At 36.1% G+C, this 16,487-nt stretch overlaps 1 protein-coding gene across 2 annotated transcripts in view; it reads left to right on the forward strand.

Moving 5' to 3' along the window:
• LOC100178816 (receptor-type tyrosine-protein phosphatase kappa) overlaps positions 1-15,482 on the forward strand; it is a 23,103-nt gene extending 7,621 nt beyond the window's left edge. The window contains exons 7-32 of one of the 2 annotated variants that reach the window (XM_002125679.5): positions 681-827; positions 2,276-2,493; positions 2,829-2,945; positions 3,190-3,313; positions 3,505-3,617; positions 3,901-4,102; positions 5,995-6,149; positions 6,395-6,452; positions 6,658-6,857; positions 7,286-7,436; positions 7,642-7,713; positions 8,062-8,209; positions 8,641-8,807; positions 9,107-9,121; positions 9,756-9,961; positions 10,238-10,354; positions 10,664-10,915; positions 11,170-11,296; positions 11,672-11,835; positions 12,304-12,453; positions 12,604-12,783; positions 13,214-13,348; positions 13,654-13,779; positions 14,172-14,341; positions 14,563-14,698; positions 15,104-15,482. In XM_002125679.5, coding sequence (XP_002125715.3) covers positions 681-827; positions 2,276-2,493; positions 2,829-2,945; positions 3,190-3,313; positions 3,505-3,617; positions 3,901-4,102; positions 5,995-6,149; positions 6,395-6,452; positions 6,658-6,857; positions 7,286-7,436; positions 7,642-7,713; positions 8,062-8,209; positions 8,641-8,807; positions 9,107-9,121; positions 9,756-9,961; positions 10,238-10,354; positions 10,664-10,915; positions 11,170-11,296; positions 11,672-11,835; positions 12,304-12,453; positions 12,604-12,783; positions 13,214-13,348; positions 13,654-13,779; positions 14,172-14,341; positions 14,563-14,698; positions 15,104-15,154 — 3,701 coding nt within the window. In that variant the 3' untranslated portion in view covers positions 15,155-15,482. The remainder of the gene's footprint in view (positions 1-680; positions 828-2,275; positions 2,494-2,828; positions 2,946-3,189; positions 3,314-3,504; positions 3,618-3,900; positions 4,103-5,994; positions 6,150-6,394; positions 6,453-6,657; positions 6,858-7,285; positions 7,437-7,641; positions 7,714-8,061; positions 8,210-8,640; positions 8,808-9,106; positions 9,122-9,755; positions 9,962-10,237; positions 10,355-10,663; positions 10,916-11,169; positions 11,297-11,671; positions 11,836-12,303; positions 12,454-12,603; positions 12,784-13,213; positions 13,349-13,653; positions 13,780-14,171; positions 14,342-14,562; positions 14,699-15,103) is intronic. The other variant, XM_018815971.2, reaches the window with a different exon arrangement.
• Positions 15,483-16,487: the final 1,005 nt, after the last annotated feature.

The following is a 16,487-nucleotide window of genomic DNA, read 5'->3' on the forward strand; positions in this document are numbered from 1 at the left end:
AAGCCAGATGAACTAAGATGCTAAAATGTTTAAAACTATAATAACTAGAGCAACTTGGCAGTGAGCATGAGGTGCATTTATTACTAATATTGTAGAATTGATTTTCAATGTATGAGTCACAGTGTGTATTATGACATCATAAACTTCCTTTATGAGATATCTATGTTTGCTCTTGTTAAGCAAACAGTGGAATGCAAACAAACCACGTTTATGACATCATAATACTTGATGGTTGTGATGTAACATTCATGTTTTAAACTCCTTTAAGGAACCAATAACTTTAACAACTGATGTTGTGTCGCTATATTTTGTCTTTTTGTTTCAAATATTTTGAAATCTTCGCTACCGTAATCAAGAGACAAAAAAGTTTTATATTTTTATTAACTTTATGATGTAACAATCCCTGTTATAATAATTTACTTAAATATCCAATATATTTTGCAAGTTTTAAGATAATTTGCTTGAGTGATTTCCACTATTTTGTATGATATCTATGTTACGATAATAATAAATATGATATCTATGTAACGATAATGTGATATCTATGTTACAATAATATGATATCTATGTAACGATAATATGATATCTATGTTACGATAATATGTAATCTATGTTACAATAATATGATATCTATGTTACGATATTATGATATCTATGTTACATTAATATGATATCTACAGAACCCCCCCGACCCACTAGAGGGCCGATGGTGTCGGAACCCGGTTCGACGAGTTTTATGATCCAACTAAATATCGATGAATTCACCGGAGATGGACCTATCGTGCAAACTATATTGAAGTATAGGCCAGTGGATGGGTTGTGGGCAGGTAAGGGGTGTGTGTGTTGTTTTGTGGGGGTAAGGGGTTAATATGGGGTAATGTTGGGCTATTGTACAAACTGTGTTATGGTATAGTCCGTAGGTGGGTTACTGGGTTGTTGGTGGGTGAGGAAAAAGCACAGCCACAGTGTTCTCATACAAGCGAAAAAGTTCTGCTTAATATCGCCAACGTTACAGATATTCATAATTAAAATAATTAGACTAGTCATGGAGCTTCAAAATAATTGTTATATGTTATTTGCTGCAGATTGGTAAAACTGTACTATTTGGGATAATGTGAATACGATAATGGTGTGTGTTCCGTAATAAGGGGCTTTACCTTGTTATAATGTAATTATGGTAGCTCGACAGCGAGCATGAACACATAAGGGATTTCTAGCGTCATGGTGTATTTTATTTGTAGACACTTTGTTACATATATATATAATACATATTAATATGCACAACCCTTAATTTTATATGATGCAAATATTACCTATGTAAACTTTATTTTTAATAAATTGTTATTTATATTGTTCTATTTTCCAAGTTAACCATATAGGTGAGTTATATGATATCTATGTTGTAAAACATGGGTGTTGTGGTTTTAATGAATGGCTTTGCTTGTTTGACAGTGTGTGTATAATTGGGGTTTGTTTTTTTTATAGGTGGTTATTTGGCTGCCATTTTGTGTCCATAACAATACAACTGGCCAGAGTGTGAAGAATATACATAACTTCACTAAATAATGGGACATTAGGATTAAAAAACATTTTTGTGTGAAATCATGGGCAGTAAACATTTAAAAAAAACCATATAAGTTTTATAACCGGACGAATGAATTTAAATTGTTTATATTACTGATTAGTTTAAATTAAAGATATTAAAGTAAACAGCCCTTCACTGCTAGCATTGCTTATTTATCATTGAAACCAAATGGATATTTCATTCATTTAAACCAGTAGCATGCATTGTATTGCTGCAATTTGCTAAAGCTACATTATCATCTCACTGTCCCCATTATTTACTTAACAAACACAGTTGTGATGTCACAAGTGGCTGTGAGAAGCCCCCTTTGTTACATCATAATAATCAGTCTTTATGCTTGACCGGTCAAGCAGTCATGTTCATTCAACCGTTACGCTCGTCTTACTCTGCTCGTTCAACCTTGACAACCCTTTGTCTATTTTAGAATTCAATAAAAATAAACAATTTATTTAATTTTCGCACAAATATTATTTTTTTTCACAAAAATATTTTTTGTTATAAATATTGTTTTTATAAAGTTTATTGAATAATATTTTAAAAATTGTTTTAAATTAAAAATAAATAATTTTTTATAACATTTCATTACAACGATTTTTACTTTGTATCCTATCAGAAACAGTTTATTGGGGATTAAAGTAAATATATATTTGAATAAATTTCAAACCCCATGTTTAACCAAACACCCCCCAGATGTCCACCATATAACCAACGAAGATTACCAACTGTGGCACCTACAGCCCGACACCGAGTATGAGGTGTCCGTGACACTCGTGCGCCCTGGGGTCGGGGGTGCCGGGCCCCCTGGTCCCACCCTGCGCAGAAAGACCAAATGTGGGGTTCCATTACAAGCGTTACAAAACGTTATCCCAACACCAGTGGGGTCGAATGAGATACAAGTCACTTGGAATGTAAGTCGCTTGCATTGTTGTTTTTTTAAGTTTTTTTAGTCTGCTTGTTTTATGTTTGTTTTTATGAAATAATAAAATAATCCGGCCCGTTTTTAAATCCCAATACCCATGGCTTGCATTGCAATAGCTAAGCTTAGTGGATATAGAAAAGAATGCGTTTAGGACTTATTTTTTTAGTTTTCTATTGTTTTTTTGTTCTGCCTCACTGTATAAAATAGAATATGTCCTAAACCTGTGTTTATTTAAAATTTCAGTTTTTTTTTTTAAACCTTTGCAATCAATTTTTATAAAGTTTTTGTTCCCTTTTAAATCTCACCCCCCCCCCCAAACCCCAGGTCCCCGACTTTAGCATAGTTCAATGTCATTTCTATCAATTTGTCGTCAAATATCGGATCTATGATGAAAACGAGCCACAAGAGGGGGCTAATGAGTATCTACAACTGGAAGTTCAGGTTAGTTTCGGTTGATTGTTAAAATTATCAAAGGAGACCGGGTTCAGGGCCCGATGCCGCTACCGTTATGGGCGTATGTGTCATTGGGCAAGACCATTATGTCCCAACCCAGTAATACAAAGTATTAATCACCTACAAAGTTACACCCGTGGTTATTGAACATCATAACACAGCAACATTGACCTAAATGTAATATATATCTTAATTACAAACCCCACCTAAGTAACCCCCCCCCCCTCCACAGCAAACCCCGTCCGCGTCAATCCTCGATTTACGAACATTCACTCGATATGCCATCAAAGTATCTCTAGTGACCTCCGGTGGCTCGATTGACACTGGAGATTATATCATGAGAACAGGGGAAGGAGGTAATATATGATTTCTATGTTTACTAAAAGATTTCTATAAATAATATATTATTTTTATGGTCACAAATTCTTTAATAAACTTAACATTCAATTTTTTTTATTAAATTTTAAACTAAAATTTTAGTTTTAAAACTACACAATAATAAATGTTTTATACTATTTCTATTATTGATATAATATATCTATGCCAGCCCCGAGCGAGGTCCCCCCACAATCCTTTGTTACAACTTTCATCAACGAGACTTCTATTGCCCTCAAGTGGGCGGAACCTACGCCACCTAATGGAGAGATTATCGGATACGAGGTACGTTGTATAAGATTTCTATGATAATACCAATTATGGATCCTTTAATTAGGGCCATAGTTGGCCCATTTCCCTAACACACAAAAAAGTAAAACAAATTTTTTGTTTTCCCAAAAATTAAAACTGTTTTTTCAAAAAAAATTATTTTTGTTAAATTTTTCAAAATTTTTTTGTAAAAAATAAAATTTTGTTTAATTTATTTAAATTTTTCAGAAATAGTTTTAATAATATTTATAAAATTATAAATTTCATTTTCATTGAATGTTTATCAACCACCACCAAGGTATCCTACCGTGGAACCCGATCTTTTGACCCAACGTTTCAAGCGCAGAACGATAATGGGTTAATCCAGGAAGGTGGGGATAAACGGGGACTCGTGCTAACGGGGTTACACCCGGGGACACGGTTTGCTATTTCTATTAGAGCCCACACGAAGGCGGGAGTGAGCAACGGGACCGAGATTATCGCTTCGACCGATATTTCAGGTGGGTGGGGTGGTGTGTTTTATACGGGTGTATAAATATATATTGGTAGATGGATGGGTGGGTGGTTGTAGCATAATGTATATGATTTATTGTAGTGTATTCTGTATGTGTTAGGTCCTTGTAGGGGGATTGGGGTTTAGGTTTGGCCAATTACCCCAACAAACAGGGTTTATGGTATAGGTATGAATAGATGTAACAAGCTTACAAGTTACCACATGTGGTGTAAATGGTGGCTGTTTAAGGTTTTGTTGGGTTATGTGTGTTAGCATGACTTGTGGTTGGAAAGCTCAAATTGGAAACAAAAGAATTAATTTCTAGACTTTCATTCACTTTCTTCTTGCAAAGTTGATTTTTACAACTATGTTTAATCAAACATGATACATTAGTGAACATATATTGCTTGTGAGTTATTTAAACACCGAACCACAGCACTTAACACCTGTGTGGTAGTTTGTTCATGGCTGGCTTTAATTAAAGTTGGAACTGTAAATTAAAACATATTTGGTTGACAGCCATGAATTAATACTTGACCAAAGTATTTAAATGAATAGTTACCTGGTGTGTGCGGTCCCTGAGGCATCAGGTTGGGAGCAGGCTTTGATACAATTTATTTTTTTACTGTTTGGAAAATATGTTTTTTTACCTAACCCATATAGAATAGATTAATTCTGGTGCAAATAATGTAAAAAAATAATAATATTTAGTTAAACAATATTAATATAAACTAATATTTTTTAACTTTCTTCAATCTGCCCCAAGCCTTGAACCCGGTACCCCCTATACACTCCCCAATAATAAACACCTTTATAAGATGTTTATGGCACAGACATGCTTACCACACGAGGGAATGGTTTCCGTTGAGTAATTCTCGTGTTTGTTTTTATTTCTACGCTTGAGTTAACGCACTTCATGGTTCACTGAGCATGATAGAAAAAAAGCAAAATATCTTTGGTTTTTAATCAATTTTAAATACTTGGCTTTGGGCAACCACAGTAATAAAACAAACAAGTGCATTGTTGTGAAATAAACAATATGACAAATATAATTATGACATCATAAATGCATTGGTTTATTTACAATCAACAATTATCTAATTAAATACATGATAAATAGTTCATTACATTGACAAACTTATACAAATTAATATTTGTTAAATTTCATGCAATATGACTTGGTGTTATACCATTGGTTGCTTGGTGTGTTATGTCACCCCACCGTTTGGAACAGAAGTCCCATCTTGTGTTATTCACTAAATGTGACAAATGTCATTTATTAAATCAGACTTAGATTGTGTCCGTCTCCAAACTTATGTTACGTTTAACAAATTTCAAAAAATGAGATTTTTCACAAAAAAAAATGTCCGACTCCAAACTGCCGTGTCGCCCAACTCGTGGTTAATATTTAACTTATGACATCATAATACAATCGATGTAGCCTGACTATGATGTCATAATATCAATGTTTAACGACATTCGTTACAAAGTCTTCGCGTAATTAAAGAAACGTTATAAATCAAGTGATAAATTGTTTTAAATATTAATTATTATATTAATGCGTTAAGAATTTATTAAACACTAAATATTTGCCTTCTTTATCCCAACAAGTATAACAACCCTGGTTTTATTTGAAACTTTTCCTCACGTAGTTTTTCCCGGTAGCAAGTTTTTAACCATTTTTTTTGCTGCTAATTCTTTTCTCTTCGTTGGTTTAATTAATCTGATCTTTGCTATCGTATCCGAAGAGATAAATCTTTTTGATAATACAAGCACCCAATTTTTTTTGAACGACTTTTTTATTTATTTTTATGCAGAAGTATAATTTGTGTTATTTCTTTTTTAATCATTTATTATATTTCAATGTTGAACGTTATATTTATATTATTTCTATTCCAGCCCCCACGATGCCCCGGTACCCGAACCCGTTCGATTCTTCGAACAAAACAATCACCCCAACTACAATAGAAATCACATTAAAGCCCGCTGATGCTAACGGAGCTCCCATCACCAACTATTACATCATAATTGAGGACGTAACTCCAAAACCGAAGGTAATAATATTTCTATAGGTTTGTAGTATTACTGCCTGTCTGCCTCCTCCTGTTTTTGTCTAAAACCAACGGGTGATTTGTCTTTTAGTTTAAAACCATAATTATTCAATAATGTCATCAGTAACTTGTTTTAACGATAGTCGTTTTTCTACCAATTCCCTTTAATTCGTTGTTTTAATAAATATAAACACCAATATCGTATTCGAAAAGATAAATGTTTATATTATTTCTATATTTCTCATCAGACACCCTCGAAACCTGCAGCCCCATCAAGTGTTAGAAACAAGAAGAATTCGGGAAAAGGTTTAGTTGTTTTTTTAATATTTATTATTCCTCAAAACCCTGAAAAAATTTTGGAATTAAATTAACATTTTTATATCGAAGCATAAAAACTGTCTATGTTTAATTTATTAAAATGTTACCAGAAATGTATAATACACATGTACCTTAAAATATTAACTTATTTTTAGCTAATTAATTTAACAATCCCGTTTATTACATCACATAGGAAACAAACGAAAAAGGAAAAATCGTAATCGTAACACTCGTAGTCTCGATGCTCTCTGGCGCCACAAGCGACAAGCAGTGGTTGCCGTTAGCGACGAACCCAATGCTTGTTTATCTCAACCAATCACGTTCGAGGAAGCTCAGCGCACCAACCGATCGTCTTATGCCGGGGCTCGGTTCGCCCCGAGTGAAGTTACCCAGGTGGGGGTAGGGGGTTATTTAAGGGGGGTGTTAGGGGGTTATTTAAGGGGGTGCTAGAGGTATATGAGGGGTTGGGTAATTTGGGGAATAGGCGCCTAACCTGGGGTGGCAGGGTGGGCAAGGTAACCCTGCAATTTTCTGCACTGGATTAATCAATAAACATTACAACCGATAATTGGAAGGAATTGTGGGGTGTGGGGTAAGATGAGATGACGTAATCACATCATATCCAATATTACCTGTCGTGTTTTAAACAGTTAACGAAGATCTTTTAGAATCTTGGTCGTATGATTCTGTAAATATTCTTTTGGAAAAATGTAAACATGAACCTGTGAGACAATGAAAACAAAATCTATCCCAACTTAGATGATTCCATAACACAATGTTATTCACGTTCTTCCAATGCATTAACAATAACCACGTTACAGGACATGAAGTTTATGGTGGGTGGAAGCAGCGACACGAACGGGTTCACGAATCCCCCTCTCGACCCCAACAAGGATTACAAGATATACGTTCGTGCTGAAAGTAACGTGGGAGGGGAAGTGAAAGCCAACTGCGTGCTCGTGGCTTTGAAAGGTGGGAGGTTTGGTTTACCAACTGTTATATAATGTTGTATGTGTTTTATTCATTGGTTGTAAACTTTTAAAACACAACTTTGAAAGGTAGCATTGTTTATACTTGTGTTTGTTTTCACTCGTTAAACAATATCATATATTAAAATTTACACAATATATTTTTTTGATCTTCCTGTTACTTATGACATCACAATACTTATTCTTAGACCACAAGATTGTGACGCCAACCACGCGGCCGACCCAACCAACAATGGAAAACACAAAAACTGTTCAACAAGGTAACATAGGATTTCTATTGCGTTACGGCAAATATATAACATAGGCCCATAACATTTTTTCTACTTTTTCTCTTTTAATTACTATATTTTTTTTTAGTTAAAAACAAATGAATATGAGTTGTTATATGCTGTATCCAAGGTTAAACTTTTGACTCTTTAACTTAAATAATTTTAATATCAATGTCAAATGGTTTGTTGCTAACTTTCTCTTCGTTGTTTAAATTAATTTAATCTTCGCTCGTATTCGAAAAAAGTATAAATGAGTTTTAGGTGAGGTTTTATAACATTCTATTTTTTTGATACTTGTTTATCTTCGTTTTTATAATAATATAACATTTCTATTAACAGACAATGGATCGACAGCAATAGCGACACCCGGTGACAGGGATGCGTCGCAACAAGAACAAGTGATGCTGTACGCAGCAGTAGGGGGCGCTGTTGTGGCCGTACTTGTGATTTCTATTGTCGTCATTCTGCTCGCTATCAAGTTTAAAAGGTATAAAAATATTATATAATAAACTTTTAATAATTTTTTTGGGGGTTTAAAAATGTGTCCATCTCATTCTCTATGATATTGGTGACTTTTGTAGCAAGAGGCTGTGGTACCTGAAGCCAGAGTTGGCCCATTACCTCATCACAACGCAGTTAGTAAAACCATTTATCTCCCATAGTGATATTTTAAAATTAAAGTTTGGTCCCCACTGATTGTGGTCGCAAAATTCAGAAGCAATGACCTCACCTTTGCTTCTTAATCCAAAAATATCCAAAATGGCATTCGTCAAAAGAAGGGTCAGAAAATATGATGATTGGTTAACACTGTACAAAATATTATTTATAAAATATTTATATTTTATGTAAACATGAACACAAGATATACGTTCATGTTTATATTTTATTTATATTTTATAAATAACTTAAAATCCATAGACGTCGTAAAAGATTGCACAAAGACGAAGTGGTCAACCCGTTTGAGGTTCGTATGATGATATCTGACGTATCCACCCCCGGCCACACCCTTTTACCGACCAATCACGGTGAAGGAAGCGTCGAACGGAGAGCGTTGATGCCGGATGTTGTTGGTTACGAACATCAAGGTAGGGGGATTTGTTATAATGTTTCTATGAGGGTTTATAATGTTTCTATGGTACATTTTAGGAAACATAACTTTTATTATTAAGTTAATTTAACCGACGTGATATTTTTTTAAAATAAATTTTAATTTTCTCTTTTCCTTAAACTTGAGGTGTTTTACTGGAAAATAAATGTTTTTAGATTTAATTAAAATAACAAATATAAGAAAAAAATGTAAAAGATTTATCTGGTTTGTTCTTTTATTTTTAAACATTTTGATTGTTTTTTAAACAAAATAATCTTAACATGATTTCCGTTCCAGCGTACAATGGATTATGTGAGTGCGGACGAAGCATGCGTTGTGTTGATGTGTGTCGCATGTACCCACCGTTGTTTATAGGTTACCCCTAATTGGGTGTTACACGGGTTAGGGGGGTGTAGGCGCCAAACTTATATAAACACAGGGGAGGCAGGGATAGTTAGACACACAATCCTGCGAAACAAATCTAACTTATTGGTTGTAATGTTTACTGATTAATGTAGTGCAAAAATTCCAGGGTTGCCCTGCCCACCCTGCCACCCCACGTTTGGTGCCTATAAATAGAGGTTTAGGGGTTAGTGTAGTTGACAATTAGTAATTAATATTCACATATTAATTTAAATTTTTAAAAACACGAATTTGAAACAAAAATTATTTTGTTTTCCTCACGTTTTGTGTTCGAATGCTCGCATTTTATGTTATTTCTATGTTGCATCAATCAGTGTGTGTGTTGTTGATTAATTAAAACTAAAATTAAATATTTAACGAGCTGATTAACAAAATAACTAACAATGGTTTGGGTTAAAGGCTAAATCTCAAGCTCTCTAACAAGGATCTCACCAATATAGTACGGAAAACAAAGAATGATTAAAATTTATTCTTAGAAAATGTTGTAATTACCAAAAATAAAATTAACTTTCTTAAATGTTAGATTACATCGAAAAAGCTTCGGAAAATGGCGCGTCTTACCCCCCAGCTCCATCCAGTGACGAAAGATTTGCCGTTCGTGTGGATGATTTCCATGTCCACGTGTCGCAGATGAAAGCCACCGGTGGCTACGGCTTCAGGGAGGAATTCTCGACCTTTGTTGACGGCCCAGCCGCGCCGTGGACCGTGGCAGAGAAGCCACAGAACAGGGTAAGGGGTTTAGATGGTGGCATACTTGGTGTGGGGTAATGGGGGTTCCATTTTATGGGGTAATGGGGGTTAAGGGTGACTGGATGACATATCACCCCAACTTTTGAAACAAGGGTGACACTTATGTTTAGCAGCCAAGTTTTAAGCCTAAAACAGATTTACCCTGATTTTAGGTGTCTATACAAAACATAGGAGGGGTTTAAAGTTAAACCAACAACAAAGTTGTCTATACACCATCTAGTGAATAACCCTCACATTACCGAATATACGTTACAGATAAAGAATCGCTACGGGAACATAATGGCTTACGATCATAGTCGTGTTGTATTGGAACCTTTACCTGGTCACGAGGAAGAATACGGGAGCGATTATATTAATGCTTCGTATGTTAATGTAAGTTGGTTGTCCTTGTGTGGCGGGTGTTCTGTTTCATAGACTTTGTTTCTGCCTTTACTGCGTATGTAACTTTGTGGGTGATTGTTTTCTGTATGGCTGATAATTTAGACAACCCATTAGTGACCACTGGGTTGAAGCAATTGCTGTTAAGTGTCTTGCCCAAGGACATATACGCCCACAATGGTGGGAGTGTCGAGTCTTGAACCCATTACCTGGTTTGCTAACCATTTTGCCGATTTATCAATGACAGTAGTTATAACAGCCGTTGTGACCTCATTTTAACAACATTTACCCCCCCCCCCACAGGGTTACAAGAAACCTGGGATGTACATCGCCACGCAAGCCCCAACGTCCGATACGAGCGCAGACTTCTGGTTGATGGTTTGGCAGGAACGTAGCAATATAATAGTGATGGTCACCAACCTCGTGGAACTCGGCAAGCGGAAATGTCATCAATACTGGCCCGATGAAACTGGCGTGTACGGGTCAATACAAGTGTCCATGAATAATGTGGAAGAAACTTCCGATTACGTCGTTCGCTCGTTCGTTGTGCAACAGGTGATGCCTTTTTTTCGCATTCTCTCATTTTATGTTTCCCTTTTCCTGTTTGTCTAAATAATGTAACTTTAATTTGTTTTATTTTTTAAAGTTATTTTAGTTTGTTGTTAAACTCTGGGTGTTGATGTTTGTTCTTTTTTCACCGAGGCGAGCTACGCTGTAGTGTAAACGCCGCTTAAAAGAACAAACAAAGAAATATCTACGCTCCATTATCCAACTATATGAACATTCAACCCCCCCCCCCCCCCATTTAGACGGACGGGTACGACGTACGTGAAGGGAAACAATTCCATTTTACCTCGTGGCCTGACCATGGTGTCCCATCTCGCCCCACCAACCTTCTATCGTTTGTTAGGAGGGTGAAGTCATACGACCCGCAAGGTAAGATGGCCAACACTCATTCTCATCTAACACTGAAGTTGACACTAAAGTTGATTAACTGAAACTTTAACCATCCTCAGTGTTAGATGAAACAAGAGTGAGTGGTTTATAAAGACCAAGCCTGGTCACTATGTAACACTCACTCTTGTCCCATCCAACACTGAGGATGGGTAAAGTTGACTGTTGACAATTTGGACAATCCATTAGTGACCACTGGGTTGGAGCAATTGCCGTTAACTGTCTTGTCACCCCAGATTTTACCATAAATCTAAAATTGTAACTGCATTTTAACAATGTCACCCAAGATTTTGTTAAAACTCTAAATACAAAAAGATAAAAAGTCGAGCAGCAAAATAACATGTATAACCCCCCTAGGCGAAGGCCCCACACTGGTTCACTGCAGTGCTGGTTCAGGACGTACAGGTTGTTTCATGGTGATTGATATGATGCTGGACATGGCTCGGGATGAAGATATTGTGGATATCCATAATACAGTGAAAGAAGTTCGGACACGAAGGGTTAATATGGTGCAGACCGAGGTACGTGGGGTATATATATATATGTGCAGTGGCGCAGCCAGGGGGGTTTAGGGTGTCACGACCCCCTTTTAAACCCAAAAAAAAAAATTAATAAAAAAAAAATATTTTTGAAAATTTTTTGATTAAACCCCCCCCCCTTATTTTTTTTTCTGACTGCGCCACTGTGTGTGTGTGTCACGAAAACACTTAAATAGGTTTCTACTTATGTGTGGCTTGTCTATGGTTAATACTACCATGCACACACTCGAGCTGCTAAACTGTTTTTTACTGGAACGTTAAAGTGCATGTATGACGTCATAGACGGAACTGACACTCGTTCTTACATCTGTCATTCATAAAGTTTAACTCTCTCTTGTTTCAATAAATTTATTTTAAATTTTTTTTAAGTTTATGTTCTGTTATGATGTATGTATATTTATGATATATCTGCTCCCTTGAGTGAGTTTTGAACCCACCCCCCCTCCATAGGAGCAATACATCTTCATCCATGAAGCTGTTCTTGAAGCGTTGTTGTGCGGGGAGACCTCCGTGCCCGCCGGCGACCTCGTGCAACATTACGATGAGCTTATCACCGTTGATCCACAGACGCATTTTGCTCCGATACAAGAGGAATTTGAGGTGATTGTTATTTCTATGTTTTGTAGATGTATCTGGCATGTGGTATCAACTATTTGAATAAAAAGTTCAAACATTCTAAAAAATATTCCAGAAAAGATGTTTCAAAAAATTAAGAAAAAAAAATCTTAAAAATGAACACCCTCCCCCCAGACACTTAACGTGATCACCCCTAAACTATCTGAGGACGAATGTTCCGTGGCGCGACTCCCCAGGAACCGCGGTGCCAATCGTTTCATGGACGTGCTGCCTGCCGATCGTCACCTGGCGTACCTCGTAACACCTGACCCCGCCGATCGAGAGAATAATTACATCAATGCTGTTTATGTTGATGTAAGTATGTGAGGTTTATGATGTGTATTCGGTATGAGTGAGGACTTGTTATGAGCCTGAGTTTTACGGCAGATTTGGCCCGTTACCACAACATTAATAATTATATCAATAATGTTTATGTCGTTGTGAGTTTGTTGTTTGATGTATATGGATGAGGTTTTGTTGAGGACTTGGGTTTTAATCCAGAGTTGGCCCATCTACCCAACACCCCAACTTCCGTATGTCATACTCTTTTCGGTATGAATGTATGCGATACTTGTTGTTTTGTGTCAATATTTTTCTAAATTTCGTTTCGATTTATTCAAGTTTGTGTAGATTTTATTTTTTTTATCCTTTAAACTAAAAATCATATTTTTTTTAAAACTTCTCAAATTTTCTAATGTTTGATAAAAACAAATTAATAATTAATTCTATTTCATTTTATTCCCAGAGTTACTCCTCGAAGAATGAATTCCTGGTGACACAGATGCCACTCCCAAACACAGTCATCGATATTTGGAGATTAATTTACGATCATAATTGTTCTTCTATTGTGATGATGAATGATGTCACAGAACATGATCAGGTTAGTTGCAATCCATACCAATGACATAACACAAATTTACCGTTTGTCGCGTTTTTTAAGCTTTCAAGTAAATCTGATAAACATGGGCGACATTTGATAAATACACTCATATTGTTTGTCAGCATTGAATGAGTTATATTTAAAAAGTTACCTGAGACTAAATGTTCCATAATAACCTCTTTTTAACCACGTTTGTGACTTTTTTTGAAATAAAAAACAAATATCAACTTTAACCCCATCACCGCATACCAACAACTACTTTAACCCACCCCCCTCCACAACTACTTTAACCTACTCCTCCCCAGACATGCCGACAATACTGGCCAGACCAGGGTTCGGCGATCTATGGAAGCTTCACGGTTGAACTGCTCACAAAAGATGACGAGGTCGACGTCGTTACGAGGTTGTTTAAACTGCAGAATATAGCGAGGGTGAGTGCTTTAATTTTATATTTTATATATTTCAATGATTGTGAAATTTATAAAATACTTTTTTTTCTTTATTGAGTAAGATGCGAACTATCAATGTAAATTGAAGACGATGGTTTGAAAGATTACTTGGTGTTTTTTATCGGATAAGTTAAGTTTAATCAGAAATGGTGGTTTTAATACAGTTGTGATAAATGGCATCAAGTCTCCACCACTCAACTATGTTATATAGTTGGTTTAACGATATATACAAACACCATTAACCTCATTACACATAAGTTTCAAGCCATCCTTTATTTTGTTAAACTGTATACACAAACACACCATTGACCTCACTTTTATTATTACCTAATAGTTTTAACTACATTTTTAATTCGTTGAATTTAAAATCACAGCCTGGCGATGGTTACCGTCTCGTCCAACAATTCCAACTTACGAACTGGCCGGCCCCACAACCCGTTCCTTACTCTCGTAACTCAGTATTACGAATCATCCAACTCATCAGCAAGTGGCAGTCTGAGTGTTCGGTCAACCATGAACCTGGGAGAGCGCTCGTGCACTGCGTGTAAGTATATTGTTTCTATGTTTGACAATATTTCAATTTTTGACAAAAAATTATGAAAAAGTTTTTCAAAATGAGTTTTATTTTATGCAAAGTTACATACATGGTAACTTGTAAGCGGGCACGAGGTGTATGAAACAGAACACCCGTGTTATAACGACTGTTGTTGCCTCGCCATGCGAGGATAAATAAGTTACACCCAACCTTAACACACCCACCCACAGAGCTGGTGCAGGACGCAGTGGAAGCTTCATAGCTTGTTACAACATGTGTGAGCAACTGAGAAACGAGTATTCAGTTGATGTTTTTAATATTGTGCAAAGATTGAGGAATGTTCGGCCGCAACTCGTAGAAACATTAGTAAGTATATCTTATATTAACATAGATATCTTGTATCAACATAGAGGTTTTATATTATACATGAATATCTCTAGTATCGGGTGAACTGGTTGTTGGGGTCTAGATGGTAGCACCCTGGGTGTTGGGGTAATAGACCTACATCCCAGGTCTCAGGTGTGCCTCACTGAAGACCTCACCCTTATAGAATAGAGTATTTTGTTTGTTGTTGCATCCATCATTTATTTAAATAATTCTTGTATGTTAAGAAATTCTGAATATGAAATAGATTAACATATATTACTTGCGAATCGGATTTAAACCAATAACAAATTTAGTTGTTATGCAGTTTGTATTTACCGAATATTAAGAGTTTTTAATAAATGCTAAATTTTAAGCCAATTAATTTATTAAAATATTTTTCTCCAGGAGCAATACCGATTTTGCTACGAAGTTGGAATCGAGTTTGCCGACCAATGAGAACGGAGAAAGTAGAAATCGACCAATAGGAACGCACCAAGTTAAACGGGGGCTTTTGATTGGTGGAAAGACTTTTGCTTAGTCGCCCTGGTGAAACCAACATGACTAAGCGCCAATCATTGTGTCATCAAAATATTTTGGGACGAAATATTTTTGGTGAATTTAGTTAAAATTTATTTTGTTGTTTTTTTTACCGATCCCCTGACCAAATAAGGGCGTGACTAACTTTTGTAATTTTTTTGACATTTCTGTGCCCATTTACAATCCACGCTGCTTGCATAACTTTAGTTTTAATCAACTTTGGGAATAAAATCAATCGCAGATGTTTCGTGGTTTTGGTGATGGGGTCCTTGCAGTGTAGCATGCCATGGAACCTGGGATTTACACGCGACATAAAACAGTAGCGAAGGTTAGGTTGGGTAAGACAACGAAGAGAAGGGAATTAGCAGCAAAACACGACCGTTAGTGACAACTGGGTTGAAGACACCTACAATAGTAGCAGCATTGAGCCTTGAACGCAGTATCCTTCACTTACGATGCAATTCTCAAGCCAAAACCATCAGATGTAAGATCTATGTTTGAGATGTAACTTTACAGATGGATAATATTTAAATATAGAGGTCTGTTTATATGATATCTATGTTTAATTTTACCCACCCCTTCAAATTTATGCCAGCCACTTTTACCCACCCCCCTCAAATTTATGCTAGCCACTTTTACCCACCCCCCTCAAATTTATGCTAGCCACTTTTACCCACCCCTTAGTTTGACGTTTTTTCACCAAGAGACAAAAATATCTAAAAACATCATATAGTGGAGTGGGGGAAGATGGGACACCTTACATTCCAATTTTATCTAAACGTGTCCCATATTACCCCACCTTGACACATTTGATTTTTATATTCTTGCTTGTTAGCGCCACCAAGTGTTAATATGACGTCATCGGCGTTTTTTGTTAATTACCCCCGCTTTTCGTTGATTGCCTCGCGCATAAAACGCCGCCTTTGCTACGCGCGCCAGTCACACCACGCTGCAGTTTTGATGAAGCACCAGCAGATTGGGATTATGTGCGTTCCTACTACAAGGCTTGAGTTAAGTATTTGATTACTTGCATTGCTATTATATTACTAACCATTATATGCACCACTACTAACTATATATAGTAACTATATTTATATCATATATTATACTAACATAGTAATGTGCCTTGTGTTTAACTATTATTATTATTAACATTATCTTTCATTCTAGATACAGGTACCAGCGATCTCTTTATTACGTCACTCGCATTATGACGTCACTCCGCGCTCGCTAAGTTACGTCATATGTTTTT

This window comes from Ciona intestinalis, unplaced genomic scaffold, assembly GCF_000224145.3.
Source record: "Ciona intestinalis unplaced genomic scaffold, KH HT000122.2, whole genome shotgun sequence".
Lineage (NCBI taxonomy): Eukaryota > Metazoa > Chordata > Ascidiacea > Phlebobranchia > Cionidae > Ciona > Ciona intestinalis.